At 39.4% G+C, this 16,242-nt stretch overlaps 1 protein-coding gene across 1 annotated transcript in view; it reads left to right on the forward strand.

Moving 5' to 3' along the window:
* The window catches only part of LOC140993902 (CUB and sushi domain-containing protein 3-like), a 348,249-nt gene that overhangs the window by 301,665 nt on the left and 30,342 nt on the right, over positions 1-16,242 (forward strand). The window contains exons 46-55 of the mRNA XM_073463463.1: positions 2,619-2,764; positions 7,166-7,246; positions 7,848-7,961; positions 8,072-8,260; positions 8,452-8,610; positions 10,899-11,087; positions 12,180-12,365; positions 12,488-12,682; positions 13,159-13,332; positions 16,022-16,195. Coding sequence (XP_073319564.1) covers positions 2,619-2,764; positions 7,166-7,246; positions 7,848-7,961; positions 8,072-8,260; positions 8,452-8,610; positions 10,899-11,087; positions 12,180-12,365; positions 12,488-12,682; positions 13,159-13,332; positions 16,022-16,195 — 1,607 coding nt within the window. The remainder of the gene's footprint in view (positions 1-2,618; positions 2,765-7,165; positions 7,247-7,847; positions 7,962-8,071; positions 8,261-8,451; positions 8,611-10,898; positions 11,088-12,179; positions 12,366-12,487; positions 12,683-13,158; positions 13,333-16,021; positions 16,196-16,242) is intronic.

Genomic DNA, 16,242 nt, shown 5'->3' on the forward strand with positions numbered 1-16,242 from the left:
AACATCTTTTCAGCACTGGCCACTAATTGGCTAAATTCCTGCAAGGGTTACTATGACTACAGACATCTCCCCTTGCATATAAATTTACTCTGACATGATTTCCGTCTTGTCATGTTTAATCCCGTCTTGTTTTTTGCCCCTCAGTTCTTCACAATATCTCTAAGTCTCAGTCGGTCTTATGTGTTATGTACAATCCATCTTCTGTCGTTACCTGCCCGGCCTCGACTTCTCCCCTCAATAGTCTTTTTGCAGGGAGCAGCCATTGGTAACGTGTGCGTAAATGGTGCTGAGACACCATGTGGTACTGCTTTCTTCAGGTACAAGGTGGCAGAAGAACCATAAAGAGACTGCACAATCTTTTCCCGGGTTGCCATGTTGCTGCCCCTTTCTCTATAGCTAAAGCCTGTCTCCTAAAAATAGACAGCAGGGAGCAGCATCAACAGTTTAGAAACGTCACCTGGCACACAGACATGGAGAGGCAGGGCTAGGCAGGGACAACACAACAACAGCAGGGTAAGGAATGGTGTGCTGCGGAAACATGTATTTTTAGACCAACACAGAAGGACCAAATGTCTGTCTTGTACTTTTGTTAGCCCGTAATGATGTTAGCGCTAACAGCCTTCCAGATTTCCAGGCTTGGCAGTCTACACAGTTCTCAGAACAATTTTACAGCTAAAAAATGCCGTTATCTGCTGAGAAAGTCTGGCAATGGATGATCCACAAGTGTCCAACGCTGACTGTCTCAAATAATTACTTTGATAGTCTCCTTCCTCCAGAGAAGGACAGGTACACCAAGAAATTGGACAATGTGAGGCCCTTATTCTCTACCAGAATAAATCATCCTATTATGTGACCTGAGGTTAGTTACAACGACAGTTAAGTCTAGCTTCCTTTGAGAAAACTTTTGTAGAACCAGAGAATCTTTAACATTGTTGCCGTCTTACCATCTATTAATTAATCGATCTTTTAATTCTCTTTCTCATCAAAATGCTGCTAGATTATATAACACAATCATACAAATGTGAGAGCTTGTTGGGCACACACTTGACATTAGAGAACTGCCTCTCTTTAGCTGCACAGCTCTTTTAATGGCTGCAAATACGAGGTGCAACAGCTCCTTTTCTTCAAACCTGTGGGGTGTGGCTCGTTTAGTGTATCTATGTAGCTTATAACTGCAACATGCAGCCTGCCCTTCTACCTACAATCACCGTAACAAGGTTGAGCCATGTGCAGTCCACCCACAGCCGACTTCCATGAATTGGTCGCACAGCAGGTCCCTGACCCTGCTGTCAGTTGGAAAAGTGAATAAAATTGCTGAACCCACACAAAACAAAGACGGCAACCACACACATGAAATGAAAAGACTCACAATTTCAGTCACACAGCCACAAACGTTGGATTCCTGTAGAGAGTGCAGTGTCGGTGGCAAAGGTGTGATTTTCGCAGCGGTTTCCACAGTCCAGCACCAGCTGACCTGACAGTCAGTTAGTCTGCTAATTGGTCTCATACTGGGAGGCTTACTACAGGATATCACCCTAAGAACGATCATGTATGTCACGGATGTTACCTCGCGTTACACCGCCTCACACATTGAAGCGTTCTTTGTTCTCTCCACAGTATGTTGCCATATTATGCTCATAAATGTTAGGGAGTTTTAGCGTCAGCAATAATCAGCAGTGGAAAGCAATGCATGATACTAATCCGATGACTCTGAAACACTCAATGTGAATCAGAGAAGAGGATGATTCCTTACATAACCCGACAGGTATAATTGGCCTCATCCAAAAACACTTAACAGCAGGAAATAATCATTTCATTTAACTTCATGATAATAGTTCTTAATCACTGATAATGACCGTGCTATTGGTTATTTCCAGCCTGACAGCTGGCGGGTTTGGCATTAAAGATGAAATATGCCAGTGAGGCCGCACAGAGAGCCTGACCCGCCAGTTGACGGATAACTTCCTGTCTGCCTTCTGTGGTAATTGTGTAACTTTTCATGAATGCCAGGCTGAAGTAAACTAAACTAAAGCCAAGTCTACAACAGGATTTACATTTGTTATTCTTATGATCTGAGGACAGCTTAATCAATATTTATGAACTTCCCAGAGCAAGAATAAGAGAGCCAGGGCTTTGAACTGTGTTGTTATCGAGAGACAAAAAGGGGCTGCTCCTTTGTGAGCGAACTGGAATCTGAGTTTGTGGAGGGTTTTTTTTTTTATCAGAATGGGCTTTGTGACATTGTAGTTTGGATTGTTTTGAGATGGAAGATGAGCCTGCAGCCATGCACAATCACTCTGGACGCCGGCGCTTTGTCACACAGTGTCCGACTCCCATTCGCAGTCAATGGAGCATCTCCACGTTTTGTCTCATAAATATCATCAAGTCCCTTCTATCTTTGTTTCTAGCCTCGGAGAAACCATTTCCTGTTCCCAAATAGCCATTTAACTGTCAGAGATGACTGCAGTAACTTATTCAAATTATGTTTTAGGGTGACTTTTCTTGCCTATTGTTCTATAAAGAAGCTCCATTTGTTTATGGGCCTTTAGTCTGTAAGTACCCTCTTTGTAACACAAGCTTTCTGTGTGTGCGTTTCTTCTCTCTTTGTTTCCCTGTAGGGATGGTCCAGACCAGTCGTCTCCCCAGATTGGCCAATTTAGTGGGAACACAGCTTTAGAGTCCGTCTACTCGACCTCCAACATCATCCTCATCAAATTCCACTCTGACTTCTCTGGCGCAGGCTTCTTTGTCTTGAGCTACCATGGTGAGGAAGTAAAAACATTATCAATTGTGCCACAGAGCTAGCGATCATATAAATGTATACAGTAACTGGGGATATCGTTTGATTGTGTTGTTCAGTTAAAAATGCCATTCTCATTAACTGCTGCCTCTGCTCGGTTGTCCTGAGGTACAGCGGTAAAACTATAATGCAATCATTAGCTGGAGCTGCAGTGACGGCATCGATCTGTTTGTTGTAAGGCTCTCTTCAACTTCCTCCTCATTACGTTTCATTCAGACCTGCTTCCTTTGACTCATTCTGACTCATGTAGTTTGCTCTTCCTCACAAGCTCTTTTACTCTCTGATTGAAGCCAGCATCTTTGTCGCAGCCTACACACAGTAATGAGATGTTAGTCACAGTGGTGCTATTGATAGTTCTTATATTATGAATTGAGTTGGCATTGTCTGCAGGAAGGTTCTCTTTAGTGTTATAGACAACGTTGGTCTTTGGTCAACATTGCGTAGCTTTTATCAATCTGATTTAATCTCTTTTCATTCGTCAATGCCATTATTCCTGCTTATCAGGTTACTTTAAATGATAGCCGTTGCTCTTACAAGTGAGTCATAGAATATGTAAGTAAAGTCTGTGATGTGATTTACTTTTGGGTGGTATTAAAGCCACTTTTCAGGTCTCACTTGCTTGGTTATAAAACAAGTAGACATTTGGTTTATTGTCCAACTATGTTGATAAAATACCGCAGTAACCCGTGAGGTTAGTGATCAATGTAAGGTAAGCTGATGGCCAGTGTAAACCTATATTACCAATGCCATTAACAATATACATGCTGCTGTCATTGGAAAGAAATTAACTTTGCACAAAGTTTGTTTGCCGTTGACAGCAATTTTCACTGAAAAATTCATTAATCTTTCACCTTAACCTGGTTGTGAACATTAATCTTGTCTTTGTTTGCCTCCAGTTATTATTTATGTTGCTCTCAAGAACTGCTATAAGATGAGGAGAAAAGACTTTAATAGCCTTGACAAATTTAAAGAAAAAGAAACTTTTTGATGTACTAATTACTTTTGAATGATTTTGTTTTAATTGGTACAGTAGTCATGCAACTGATTCATCATTTAAAGGGACACGGTGAATCTGTAAATAGACTTGTAAATTGAACATTTTAACGAAACGATGCACAAAAGCCGGACATAGAAATGTTGCCGTCTTACCCACATACACACACTCTCTGTATCAAAATGTTCTATGGCATTCAGTCTTTCATTTTAGTTCAATCTTTTTACTGTGGTCCTTCAGTGCACTTACATACCCCCTTTCCTTTTTGAACCGCTGTTAAGATGAAAAACCTCCCTGGTCATCTTTTTTCCTGTTTCGCCTGTCTGCCTGCAAGCATCAATCTTCACTTTGGTCTGTCTTTTTTAGTCCCTATTCATCTCCTGTCATGATAACACATTAAGTCAAATTATCATGTTTTTAAATCATGCTTTGACTTGAAGATTTGAGGAAATACATGATACTTTGTGTGCTTACCATACACACTCAACTATTTAAAGGTCCCATAGGAAGTGAGACTTTCCTTTCCTGTGTTGATTTAAAAGGCAGAGTTAGGTGCTTTAAATATACTGTGAAGGTATCAAGTATGTTGAACAGGTACATTCTCATCAGTATGTGCACAGTCTAGTGTTTATTGAAGGTATGTCTCACATGTCACCATAGCCCGATGTGGTACACTTTAAGAGTTTGAGAGAATAGTTTCAGATGAATCTTACATGCTCTTGACAGCAATCATAATGCATTGTCTTCAAACCACAAAGGCTGTTATTTTGTTTCTCCCAAAATTGTTTTATTTTGGCATTGCACTGTATTCACCAGACCGCAAAGAACTGCTTCTTGTATTCTTCAACCGCGTCAGAATTGTTGGGTTACTGGAAAGTTTTCTTGCTGTTTTGTATGAGGTTTTAATTTGACAGAACGGCTTCGAATGAGTCTAAGTGAATGTACCCTTCATAACACGGTGTTGTTATTCCACATATAATTCTCTTTCTCCCTCCTACACACACATACAAACACAAGTACATAACACATATATAACTTCCGCCCTCATGAGACTTACATTTGCTGTTTCTATAAGAGTTGCTGTTCAGTGCTTTTTAATGAAAACATGTCATGTCGTGCGCAAGCTTTACTATTTCACAGATGCCACGCTGTTAATGAATTTCCGTCGGCAGGTTTCGACTGTCAGCTGTCACAATCACACGGGAACGATAACCATCTGATGGGTTCAAGTTTATTTTCGATTTTTGCTTTATTGGAGAATGCACAGAGGAGAGTGACAGGGGAAGATTGATAAGAGAGGGAGGGGATGACATGCGTGGCAGTGGTTGTTAGTATTACTTTGTCTCTTCTGTTTTGATCGACACTTTAACAAGAGAACAGGTAAGACAGGCATGACTGAGAGGTAGGTAACCGCGATGTGATCAAGTAGGGCAACATGTTTGATAATGTGGAGATGACTTAAGGCGAGTCACTAAAGGTAACTTGGAGATATCACCATGAAACTTCCACAGTTGAAAATTTACAGTAAGACATTTTTTTTGTAAATATGTAAAATTCGGGTTTATGTAATGAGATATGCCTTAATTTGCTTACATTTCCGGAACAAAAATTTTAACACTGAATGAAATCATGGTCAAAATTCATCTTTCATTTTGATGACATATTAGGGTCCAAGGTTTTAATAGGATGGATTTTGGATCACTTAATCCATTAACTGTTAACAACCATTAAGCAATCATTTTTGCCATGTTTTTAGAAATAAAATGTTACATAAATCAGGACATGAATGATATATTAACAAATCCCTTTGTATAAAGTTTCAGAATGCACAGTAGTTAGGAATAAAACTGGAAAGTTAAGTGTTTGAAGTACGTATTTTAATGTTTTTTGAAATGTAATGTTACAATATGCACATTAGGCTTTGTAAGTTAAATGTGTTTTAACATTTAACATTTTTTAAAATACTAATTCACAATCATAATAATGTTATTAAGGAAAAGCTCTCTACAAGTTCTCTAGATTATTTTATAAGATTATTTGTTTTTCACCTGAAAATGTTATCAATTTGACCTTTAACATTCATTAATTTGCAGACATTTCCAGAATGTTTTCTTTCCACTAGTCTTGAAGAAGACATAGAAGTAAAATAGCCCAGTATTTAAAATTTAACTTGTGAATGAAAAAGAAAGAAAACAAATGTTTTTCCCGAGTGTCTGGCCTTAAGGCTGTATAAATTCAGAAAGTGTTTGCACCATTAATTCGGCGAGAACTTGATAGAACAAGGGGCAGAGTTTCTACAATTCTTCAGTGTCCTTCATTGACGCAACTGAAATTCAGAATGTCACAGTTTGCATCTCAAACAGCTGCTAAAGTGCAGTTTTGGGTTGAAATGCCAACACAAACCCCAAAGGAAGCATCAACCCACTGTTTGGGGATGTTTATCTGTGTCATTGTCCTTCTATTTGTTTATCTCTGGGTCAAGGTTCTGAATGCCAGTGCTTCCATGCAGAGGCGAGGACCGTACAGAGGTGGATAATGTTGTCATGGACGCGAGGCCGAGAAAAGCTGATGTGACGTGAATGTGAAAGTAGCTATAAAAAATGGTCCTGAAGCTTAGTGAGATCAATGACCGCTCACAGTGAACCTCTCCTCTCACGCACAGAAGCGTAGACACAGCTGCGCACGCACAAACACACACACGCAGACCACAGGGCTTTGATATGCATGAGAGCAGCAGATACTATTGGCAGGTCTCATTTTCATAGTCAATTTCATCCTGACTTATAGCTCTCAGCCCTTCCTCCCTCTCTCACCCATAGTCCTCCCCTCTTTCTGTCTGGGTCTTTCTGTTTTCTCTCTCTCTCTCTCTCTCTCTCACACACACACACACACACACACACACTCTCTGTCCACACGCACACTCTCTGTTAGTGAGTGATCTATGGTCATGCAGTAATATTGATTACAGCCTTCAGCTCAGTGGCTGTGAAGTCAGTTCCTTCTTATGAGTCAAGGCAGCGCTGTATCTGTGTAACCGGTCTGTTTTTTTTTATTCCACGCTTTGCTGACCTGACCACCTGAACTTGAAAAAAGTGAAGTTAAACTGCAACAGGCACGATTAAATAAAATAGAAAGAAAACACGTTATGTAACTGTTTGGTTTTCTGAAGATTTCTCACTGCATTTCTCGGGGCACTCGGAGCCGGCACATTAGTGCAGGTCGACTAGAAGGTTACGTTTAAAACATTCACAGATAAAATGTGACTTTGGAAGCATCGGAGAGTTTTGAGATTTTTACCAACCACATTTTCTCTGACACGATGTCCCTCTCTTTGTCCTCTCTGCTCTCCTCTGCTGTGTCTGTTCTCCTAGCCTACCAATTAAGGGTTTGCCAGCCTCCACCAGAAGTGCCCAATGCTGTCATGTTGATGGAGGACGGCGAGTTGGAGATAGGTGAGTTTTCTGTCTGACTGCAGTGCCTCTTGACATGTCAATTTGATGGAGGAAGCAAACTTGGGGCATATAACTTTACAGTTTCTGATACGAGAACAAATATCAACTTGTCTATAAAAGAAAAGTTGTTTTTCAAGCAAAAAATGACAAACACATACTTCCAGCTTCTTAAATTTAAGGAATGGCTGCCTTTCTTTGTCGTTTATGATAATTGATGAAGAATATTTCTTTTTTGGACAGTTGGTTGGACAATTGAAGCAATTTGAAGTTGCTATTTGGGCTCTGGGAAATTCTAATGAGCATTTTTCACATCTTTTTGACATTTTATAGACTAAATGATTAGATTAATCCTGAAAATGATCTGCAGATTTATCGATAATAAAACAAATCATTAATAGAATAGTTGCCAATGTAGGAGAGGAAAAGTACTATATTTTTCTCTGAAATTTAGTGACGTGTAAATACAAAGTACCTCAAATTTTTGCTGAAGTATACAGTTTGACTATAAGTAAAGTAGAAATCAACAGCACTGTTTCTTTCCTGCTGCATCGACTTTACTTTCTCACAACTTTTACCGTACATACTGATTTTGTGCGTCCAGGTGACATCATCAGGTACAGATGCAATCCTGGATTCTCACTGGTTGGCACTGAGATTCTAACATGTCGCCTCGGAGAAAGACTTCAGATGGATGCACCACCACCAACATGCCAAGGTGTGTGTATGTCACTGCAAAAGCAATTTCAGTGTTTTTAATAGATATTACAAAATTATTGTGCACCCATGTAACACAAACATTTCCCTCCCTTCTCTTTCTGTCCGTAGTCCAATGTCCTGCACATGATGTGCGATACGACTCGTCAGGTGTCATCCTGAGCCCCGGTTGGCCAGAGAGCTACCCTAACCTCCAGATGTGTTCCTGGAGTGTTACAGTAGAGAAAGGATACAACGTCACCATCACATTTGAAAGTTTCCACACGGAGAGAGAGTTTGATGTGTTGGAGATTTTTGATGGTAAAAAAAAAAAAAAAAACACACACACACTCCAAAGCACAACACTGACATACAGTGTAGTGAGAATTCAGCTAAGAAGTTTTGAATCGCACACACACGGACACACTTTCGTTCTCCAAGGTATTAAAGGTCTTTCTTTCTTTTTCTCACCTTTCCCTCTTTTCCTCTCCTTTTGTCGTAATCTTTCTCAGGTTCGACACCCAACAGTCAAATTCTGGCGACGTTGAGCGGCGACTTGCCAACACCCTTTAACATCACAACCTCTGGCCACCAGTTCCTCGTCCGCTGGTCTTCAGATCACGGCACAAACAAGAAAGGCTTCAAAATTCGCTATGTTGGTGAGTACCAAAGTATGTATCCCAACTTTACTTTACTACTACTTTATATCTTAATACTGCATGGAAATAAGGACAGAAGTAGACAGAGACAGACAGAAAGACAGAGGGACTAGAGCACTAAGTTGTGTCAGCAAATTGATCACAATTTGTTCAACATATATGAAATATTGTAGGGAGAATAGAGAATGTAGAAGAAAGTGTATAAAAAAGTTCTTCTTACCCATTTCTTCAAATTCTGCTCACTTTCTGACCTCACTTCTGTCTGTCTCCTAAAGCAGTTTCCTTTATTGCGTTATGGGTTAGTTTTGAACTTTTATCATTCAAGCGAGGCTTGATGAGCACAGCTGCTGTTTTACAGCTATCTTTACTGTACATCCTTACAGTGCTGCACCTGGGCCTGCTAAGTATAACTTGAGACTGTTGGGCATTAAGCACTTGGGTAATGAGCCTTGAGTGCTTCATTCAAGGGCATTTCTTGACATTTAAGGAGAAGAGGAGAATATTACCTGTTTAGTTTGCTTTTTCACTTCATGCAGTCTTGTCAGGAGGCTGCTTCTTTAACCTTTAAAACACTACTGTTCTGTATGATGAATTATACACTCAATAATAACATAAAAGCCTCCCAGGACACTCACACTCAGTAACCTTCTTTGGTAGCGGTGATTAATGTGAGCATTTGCAAGAATTGTTAGACACGTGTTGTACGCCTACAAATATCATGGTTCAGCTTCATTAATGATGTTTGTTTGTTTTTTTGTTTTTTTACTTGCATAATCAGACTGATATGACACAGTACTCCACCACTGTGAGAAAACAAGGATGCTGAGTTTTTTTTATCATTTAACTCTCACGTTGTCATGAAAGTTTTCTCATTATTAAGGCAAACCAACTTATTTTATATATATATTTTATATATTTTATATATATTATTTTATTTTATGTATATATATATATATATATATATATATATATATATATATATATATATATATATATATATATATATATATATATATATATATATTTATGTATATATATATATATATATATATATATATATATATATATATATATATATATATATATATAATTAGATGGCTTGGTAGTTCACTGTAACAACAAAAAAAGAAGAAAAAACACTTTTGATAGTACTAATCTTAAAAATACCACATGGGAAAGTGCCTGCATTGATGGCTTGTCAGCTAGCTGCTCTGACTATGTTCTGGTTCAGTGATACCAGCACTTTCCGTGGTCATCAACTTTAAACCTTTCTTGCTTTAAGCTTGCCAGAGAACTTTAATAAGAAGTCACCGACGAACTGTACAAAACATTGCTGACACCGATTGTGTGTTTTCGACACAAGTTAGTCATACTGGACCAGATGTAGACCAGAGGGACATATAATACAGGCTTATCATGAATATGTAAGAACTTTTGGGGGCACGTTATCCAATTACAGACGGATGGAAAACTGGAAACCTATATGAGATATGACGTGTACGGAGGCCTACAGTATATCTACTGCCATGGAGACAGACAGAGACTTCAGCTTGCACGCAGTCTATAAATAACAGACCTAGAAACTCAGATAAAGCTAAACTTGTCACTCGATTGCTGGCGGCTGCAGCAGGACTCCCTCTTGTGTTACCTGCAGCTGTCCGTATGGTCTGGAGTAAAATATTAATGTTTCTTGGTGTATGAATTTTTCATAAAATTGCACAAAGCCATTGATGACTTTGATGGCATTGTGTCTGGTAATGGCTGAATGTCTACTGTGACTCTACTCATTGATTGTTCGACCCAAAAGCTCTGCAGAGAGAGACTTATTATTTATTGTATTTAGCATTCATACATCGTGTTGGATAGAGCCTAACTGGCTGAAACACTTGGATTTTAAGACATGCCGCTGGAGAGATATAATCACTGCTATTGTCATTAACATTTCTGCTCGCAAAAATATTTTGGTCAATAAAAGTGTTAACTTACATTTCAGAAATGGTACATTTGTAGACTTAGGTCTATTTTGGCTTTCTATTGTGTCATAAATACATTAGTGATGCATATAAATGAAAGTTTGAGGAAATGATCCCAGTCTTTAAAGCGCCATGCCACCAATCTGTAATGTCAGTAACACTTAAACCTTGAAAGTAAGACTTTGCAGTATTGTTGTAAGCTGATGATGTCAGCTGTGTTACTGTTAATGTTACTTAATGTTTTCATGGCAGCAAACCAACATATGGGAAGCCGTTTCAATTCTGAGTTTGTTTTTCTTTTTTCCAATTCTGTTTCCTCCTCTCCAGCCCTGTACTGCTCAACCCCAGACTCTCCACTCCACGGCTCCATCTCCTCTCAGAGCGGCGGCCATGTCAACAGCGTGGTGCGCTGGGCTTGCGATCGCGGTTACCGCCTCATAGGGAACGCCACAGCCACCTGCCGCCGCACATCACTCGGCTACCACTCATGGGACTCTCCTGTACCTGCTTGTCAAGGTGTGATTGTCTGTGTATGGAGCGTAAATCACCCATCTACAGCTTATTATCTAATGCTATACTTCTGGAAACCTACACCAGCAATCCACAATCGCTAAACGGAGGATAGCTCTTACTAATCTCTTAAAATGTCACCTTGTATTAAGAGAAACACATATCTCAGAACATCGGACCCATCGGACCCTGGGATGAGACCAGTCACGTATATTTAAGGCTAAACTGTATTTTCTATATCTGCTGTTAATAAGTATAAACAAAACATTATTCAGATTTATATTCTCTTTAAAATATAAACTTGAAAAAGGTGTCAACAAGTGTGCACTCTCAACAAAACCACTGAGAAATGTAGTTTGTAAAGAAATACTTTTAATGCGATTTTTCGGCTACAGCTCATGTTAGCTAGCTTTGATGACGATACAAGTGCTCAGTGTTGAATGCTAATAGAGCTAATAGCCTCTAAAAGTAATGTCGTCAGCTAAATGAATTGGACAATCAGTGAAGTTCATCGGTAACTCGCTTCGTGGCTACTGTTGCTAACACTGATAGAACATGCTTTCTTTCTCTTCCTGTCTCTTTATGCATGTATTTTCAGAATATAGCCTACGACAGTATTTTTCACAAAGACTTATTTTTAGCTTATACCTGCTAGTGTCCAATCCCACACTTCAAATAACCACAGGAAGGCACAGCTCAGAGCTGGTATTGATAGAAAGTCAAATGAAGGATGTATAGCAGATTGTCGGCACTGTGTAATTACACGGTGTGCGCTCTACAAACCAGTCTATTTAAAACCACTGTGGACTGTTGAGCAGCATGCTCAGCAAGATGGATGTATTTTGTTAGAACTGATTGGAAGCAGAGATCAAGCATCTCTTGATTGTATATTTTTAGTTTGATAGCTTCATTGAAGAAAGTATGCCAGCTTGTTTACCAATATATAATACAGTGCAGCGGCTTTGACTCCCCCGAAACACCTCAAACAAAGACCACATCAAACCTGCCTACATGACAGACATAAGTGTGCATTTGGGCTTCTGTGTGTGTCTGCTTGCGTGTTGTCTTCTCAAACAGTGTGTATCTGTCCTCCCCTAGCTGTCTCATGCGGGGCACCCAAGGCTCCTATAAACGGCGGCGTTTTAACAGCTGACTACTCCGTCGGAACAAGAGTTTCCTATTTTTGTAACGATGGGTACAGACTGTCCAGTAAAGAGCTGACGTCAGCCATCTGTCAGCCTGATGGGACATGGAGCAACCACAACAAGATACCACGGTGTTCTGGTTCGTAACACAAAGAAACATCAACCATACTGTATTAAAACCAAATCTGATTGTGTTAACACTCTACGACAACAAGAAGACAATGAAAATTAACTAGCCATCTCTTTCTCTTTTCTCTGTAGTGGTGGTATGTCCCAGCATCGGCTCATTTTCTTTAGAGCACGGCCGCTGGAGGATCGTCAACGGCTCACACTACGAGTACAGAACTCGCATCGTGTTCACCTGCGATCCAGGATACTACAGACTAGGCCCCGCCCACATCCAGTGCTTAGCCAATGGCATGTGGAGCTGGAGAAATGACAGGCCGCACTGCCAAGGTGAGTAGATTTCTGCATAATGTTGCTTTAAGAATGCAAGCATATTCTAAGTGACAGTGCATGTCTTGTGCACAAAAAAATATTGTCTGTAAAAGGAGTTATTTTACAAAGGAAAACATTTTGTTCGTCTAATCCATTCTGTAACCTGAGAGTTTCCTTGACATTTTTCTCATCTTCTATTTTTCTTCTAGGTAACCCTTGACATTTTAAATCGATGCTATTTTCTTTTAAGAATTCTGTGACATTTAAAAATGTACTGTAATTTTTTTCGCTGGTCATTTCTGAGTCTGCGGAGGACCAAAAAAAAAAAAAGCTTCGCCACCAAATTTGTGTGATCAACACCCAACCATGATTGGCAGCAATCTTCACTGAAACCAATGAGCTCTACCAGCAACTCAAATTAACTTGGCATTAACTTGGCTCTAAATTGGTGCACAACTGCTTTTAAAGTTCTGGTGTCTGGCTGTGTGTTCCAGTTATATCCTGCGGTGAGCTGCCATCTCCACCGAATGGGAAGAAGATTGGTACTCAGACAACATTTGGAGCTACAGCCATCTTTACCTGCGATGCTGGCTTCATGCTGGTGGGGTCAGTTGTCAGAGAGTGCCTGTCATCTGGGCTTTGGAGTGGAACGGAAACACGGTGTTTAGGTATGTTACTGCTAGAGCTACTCATGTATTCAAACATATTGCAGTATGTTGAGACATGCGCTGTATGTTACAGTGACCATTTGAAAGAGAGTTTTTAAATATGTAATTCAAGCCAATCTAATGAGGATATGTATCAAAGATAGCTACTGATTGTACCCTACACATCTCGTCTGCCCAGCTGCTTTCCTCTGCCCTCGTCCACACTACAAGCAAGACTAACATAAGTGAGCTTCGGCTGTGCTTCCAGTTTTTCTTATTTATTTATATAAGCCAGGAAAAAACAGCTACTTTCTTCTGTCAGTGCGCCAGCCAGAGGTAACAGATGTTATGACATGGCGCTGTCACTTCTCCATGAATCCTCAGTCGAAACATCGCTTCCCAGAATACTTCACAGGGTGAGGGGGATATGAGATGCAATAAGTTCAATGAAACTTAACCTAGACTGATGAGGAGGCATCATTCTGTCAAAAACTAAATAAATTGAGCTCTAAAAAGTGCTATAAACAGCATTTTTTATTCAATAACTTTTCTTATTATCCTTCAAAACAAAGTAGCTTTGCTGCACTTGTTTTTTGCTTATTTAAAATGTAAGCCTGTGCACTTATTTTGCTTCCAGTCATCTTGGTAATTAAAGCTGATTTTGTAAAATGATCCCTAAATCATTAAACAAATTAATAAAGACACTTTAAAAAATATGCAAAAAAGACATAGAATGCTCCTCTAAAAGAGCTTGCATTTGTAATTTTGTGTTGCCAGAACCAAAACTAAAATATTTGATGGTTTGAGATGACTTTATTTCCCTGCACTGCCAACTCAAACAAGCCAGATCAGATCATTTTACTTTCTTACATATATTATTTTATTCTGCTGATGTTTTATTGTAAGATCTTTGAAACCGTGTGAAAACTTGCTGAGTATAAGTTGGCTTCTGTATAGGTACTAACCAGTGTCCTTTCTGCAACATGTTCAAGAAAGTAAAGTGTTACTCACTTGAGTTTTGCCCTTTTACTCTGGTAATCAACACTTCAAAGACAATGTGAAAAAATGACAAAGGTGTACCCGGCAACCTTTTCTCTTCCCGTTCTCCCCCACATCCCTGGCTGTCTGTGAAATCGTTAGCATTTGCTGACATCAGGGACACAGTGCAGGTTTTATCTACTGTAAAGAATAAAATCAATATCCAATCCAAACTCTCTTAGAGCAGAAAATACACATTTCCTCTCTACTTAGTGAAACGCTTTTTAAAACGTCTTGCATTAGCACTATGCATCAGTCAGACCTCCGAGAATTGATATGGTCATGGAGAAAAGAGGCCCACAAATCTTTAGCAGTTGCCAGTTAAAGTCTGATTCTTTAAGAAAACATTTTCTTCATTTCAAATTTAGACACTTTTGGAAGTATTGCAAAGAACAGTGACACAGCTGTGAAAATGTTGTCGAGGGCAACTGACCATCTGAGCCCTCACCGTAAACAGGTGATCCAATTTATGACAGCGGCTGCTATCTTGTGAAGATGGAGTACTTGTTCAGCTCCCACTTTGACATTTCTCATATAAAAAATAAACCAGGTTTCAAGCTGCAATTGCCCACTTTTACAGGCTTGCAAAAGGATTCAGCAGATGTTTAAAATTTTAGTGCCCCCACAGAGCGGCAACAAACTGCCTCCTAATCCAGGAAGATGCTCAACCCTCAGGGTTTGATTAAAACTCCCAGGCCTGATTAAATGTTACTGCTTTGCCAATTTTGTCTTTGTATCCCTGAAAATAACCCAGAGAACACATCTCTGGGTACAATACAACAAGCAATGTTTAGATATTTGCATGTCTGGTCAAGAGAAAAGTAAGTGAAAGCAAGTCAACAAAAAGAACCGAAATCAAAACAGAAAGATGTGTTTGTAAAATTAAAATTGTAAATGCAAAGTTAATACAGGATTTTGATCATGTTCACTGGTCTGTTTCTTAGCTATAGTGAATATAGAAGAGCTGTGACCTCAACATGTTATAGATACAAGAGAGGTTTAGATATTAAACAACAGAATGAATGAATGAACCGTGTTGGGCAAGTTACTTTAAAAATGTAAATACTACATTTTGCTCAGTGCTTTCATTCAAAGGTAATAAGTCACATTACACTATCACTGTCTGTGTAGTGTAATGCATCACTGATTACACTACTCTTGCTATACTTTTGCCAAAATAACCGTAGAAGTATGACAAAGCATTAGAAAGTGGAATAATATTGTTTTTATAGCAGGCAATCAAAGCAATGGAGAACAAGTTTATTGCGGTTTATTACAAATCCATTGGTGGGCGATACTGTGTAGCCAAGAGCCCGATGGATAAAGGTTTTTTGGGGCCGATGCCAATACAGATGTTTGGAAGTAGAAAATTCTGATAGCGACAGATATTCTTATGTCCACAGAATTAATACATATGCACACATTTTTTGCTACAATTCCTCAAATGTGGTTATCAAACTTTTGACACAGGTACATAATAGAGGCAGAATATTTTACAGTTTAACGCTAAACTTCGATTTATCTGTGAGAGGCCAATATCGGCCGATAAAATCAGCCAACTCCAGAATGAAAATGTTGAATAGTATCTCTAGAGCAACATTTCTGAGTTCTAGTTCACGAGTTCACACCGTTACCTGTAGTCTCCTGAGTTGCCTGTGTCTCTGTCTTTCAGCTGGTCACTGTGGAATCCCAGAGGGCATTGTGAACGGCCAGGTGATAGGGGAGAACTACGGATATCGTGATACGGTAGTGTATCAGTGTCTGCCTGGCTTTCGACTAATAGGCTCATCGGTACGAATCTGTCTCCAAGACAACCAGTGGTCTGGACAGCTGCCTGTCTGTATATGTAAGTAAAAAAACAGTTTACAGTCTTTTCACATACTGTACACACCC

This window comes from Pagrus major, chromosome 3, assembly GCF_040436345.1.
Source record: "Pagrus major chromosome 3, Pma_NU_1.0".
Classification (NCBI taxonomy): domain Eukaryota; kingdom Metazoa; phylum Chordata; class Actinopteri; order Spariformes; family Sparidae; genus Pagrus; species Pagrus major.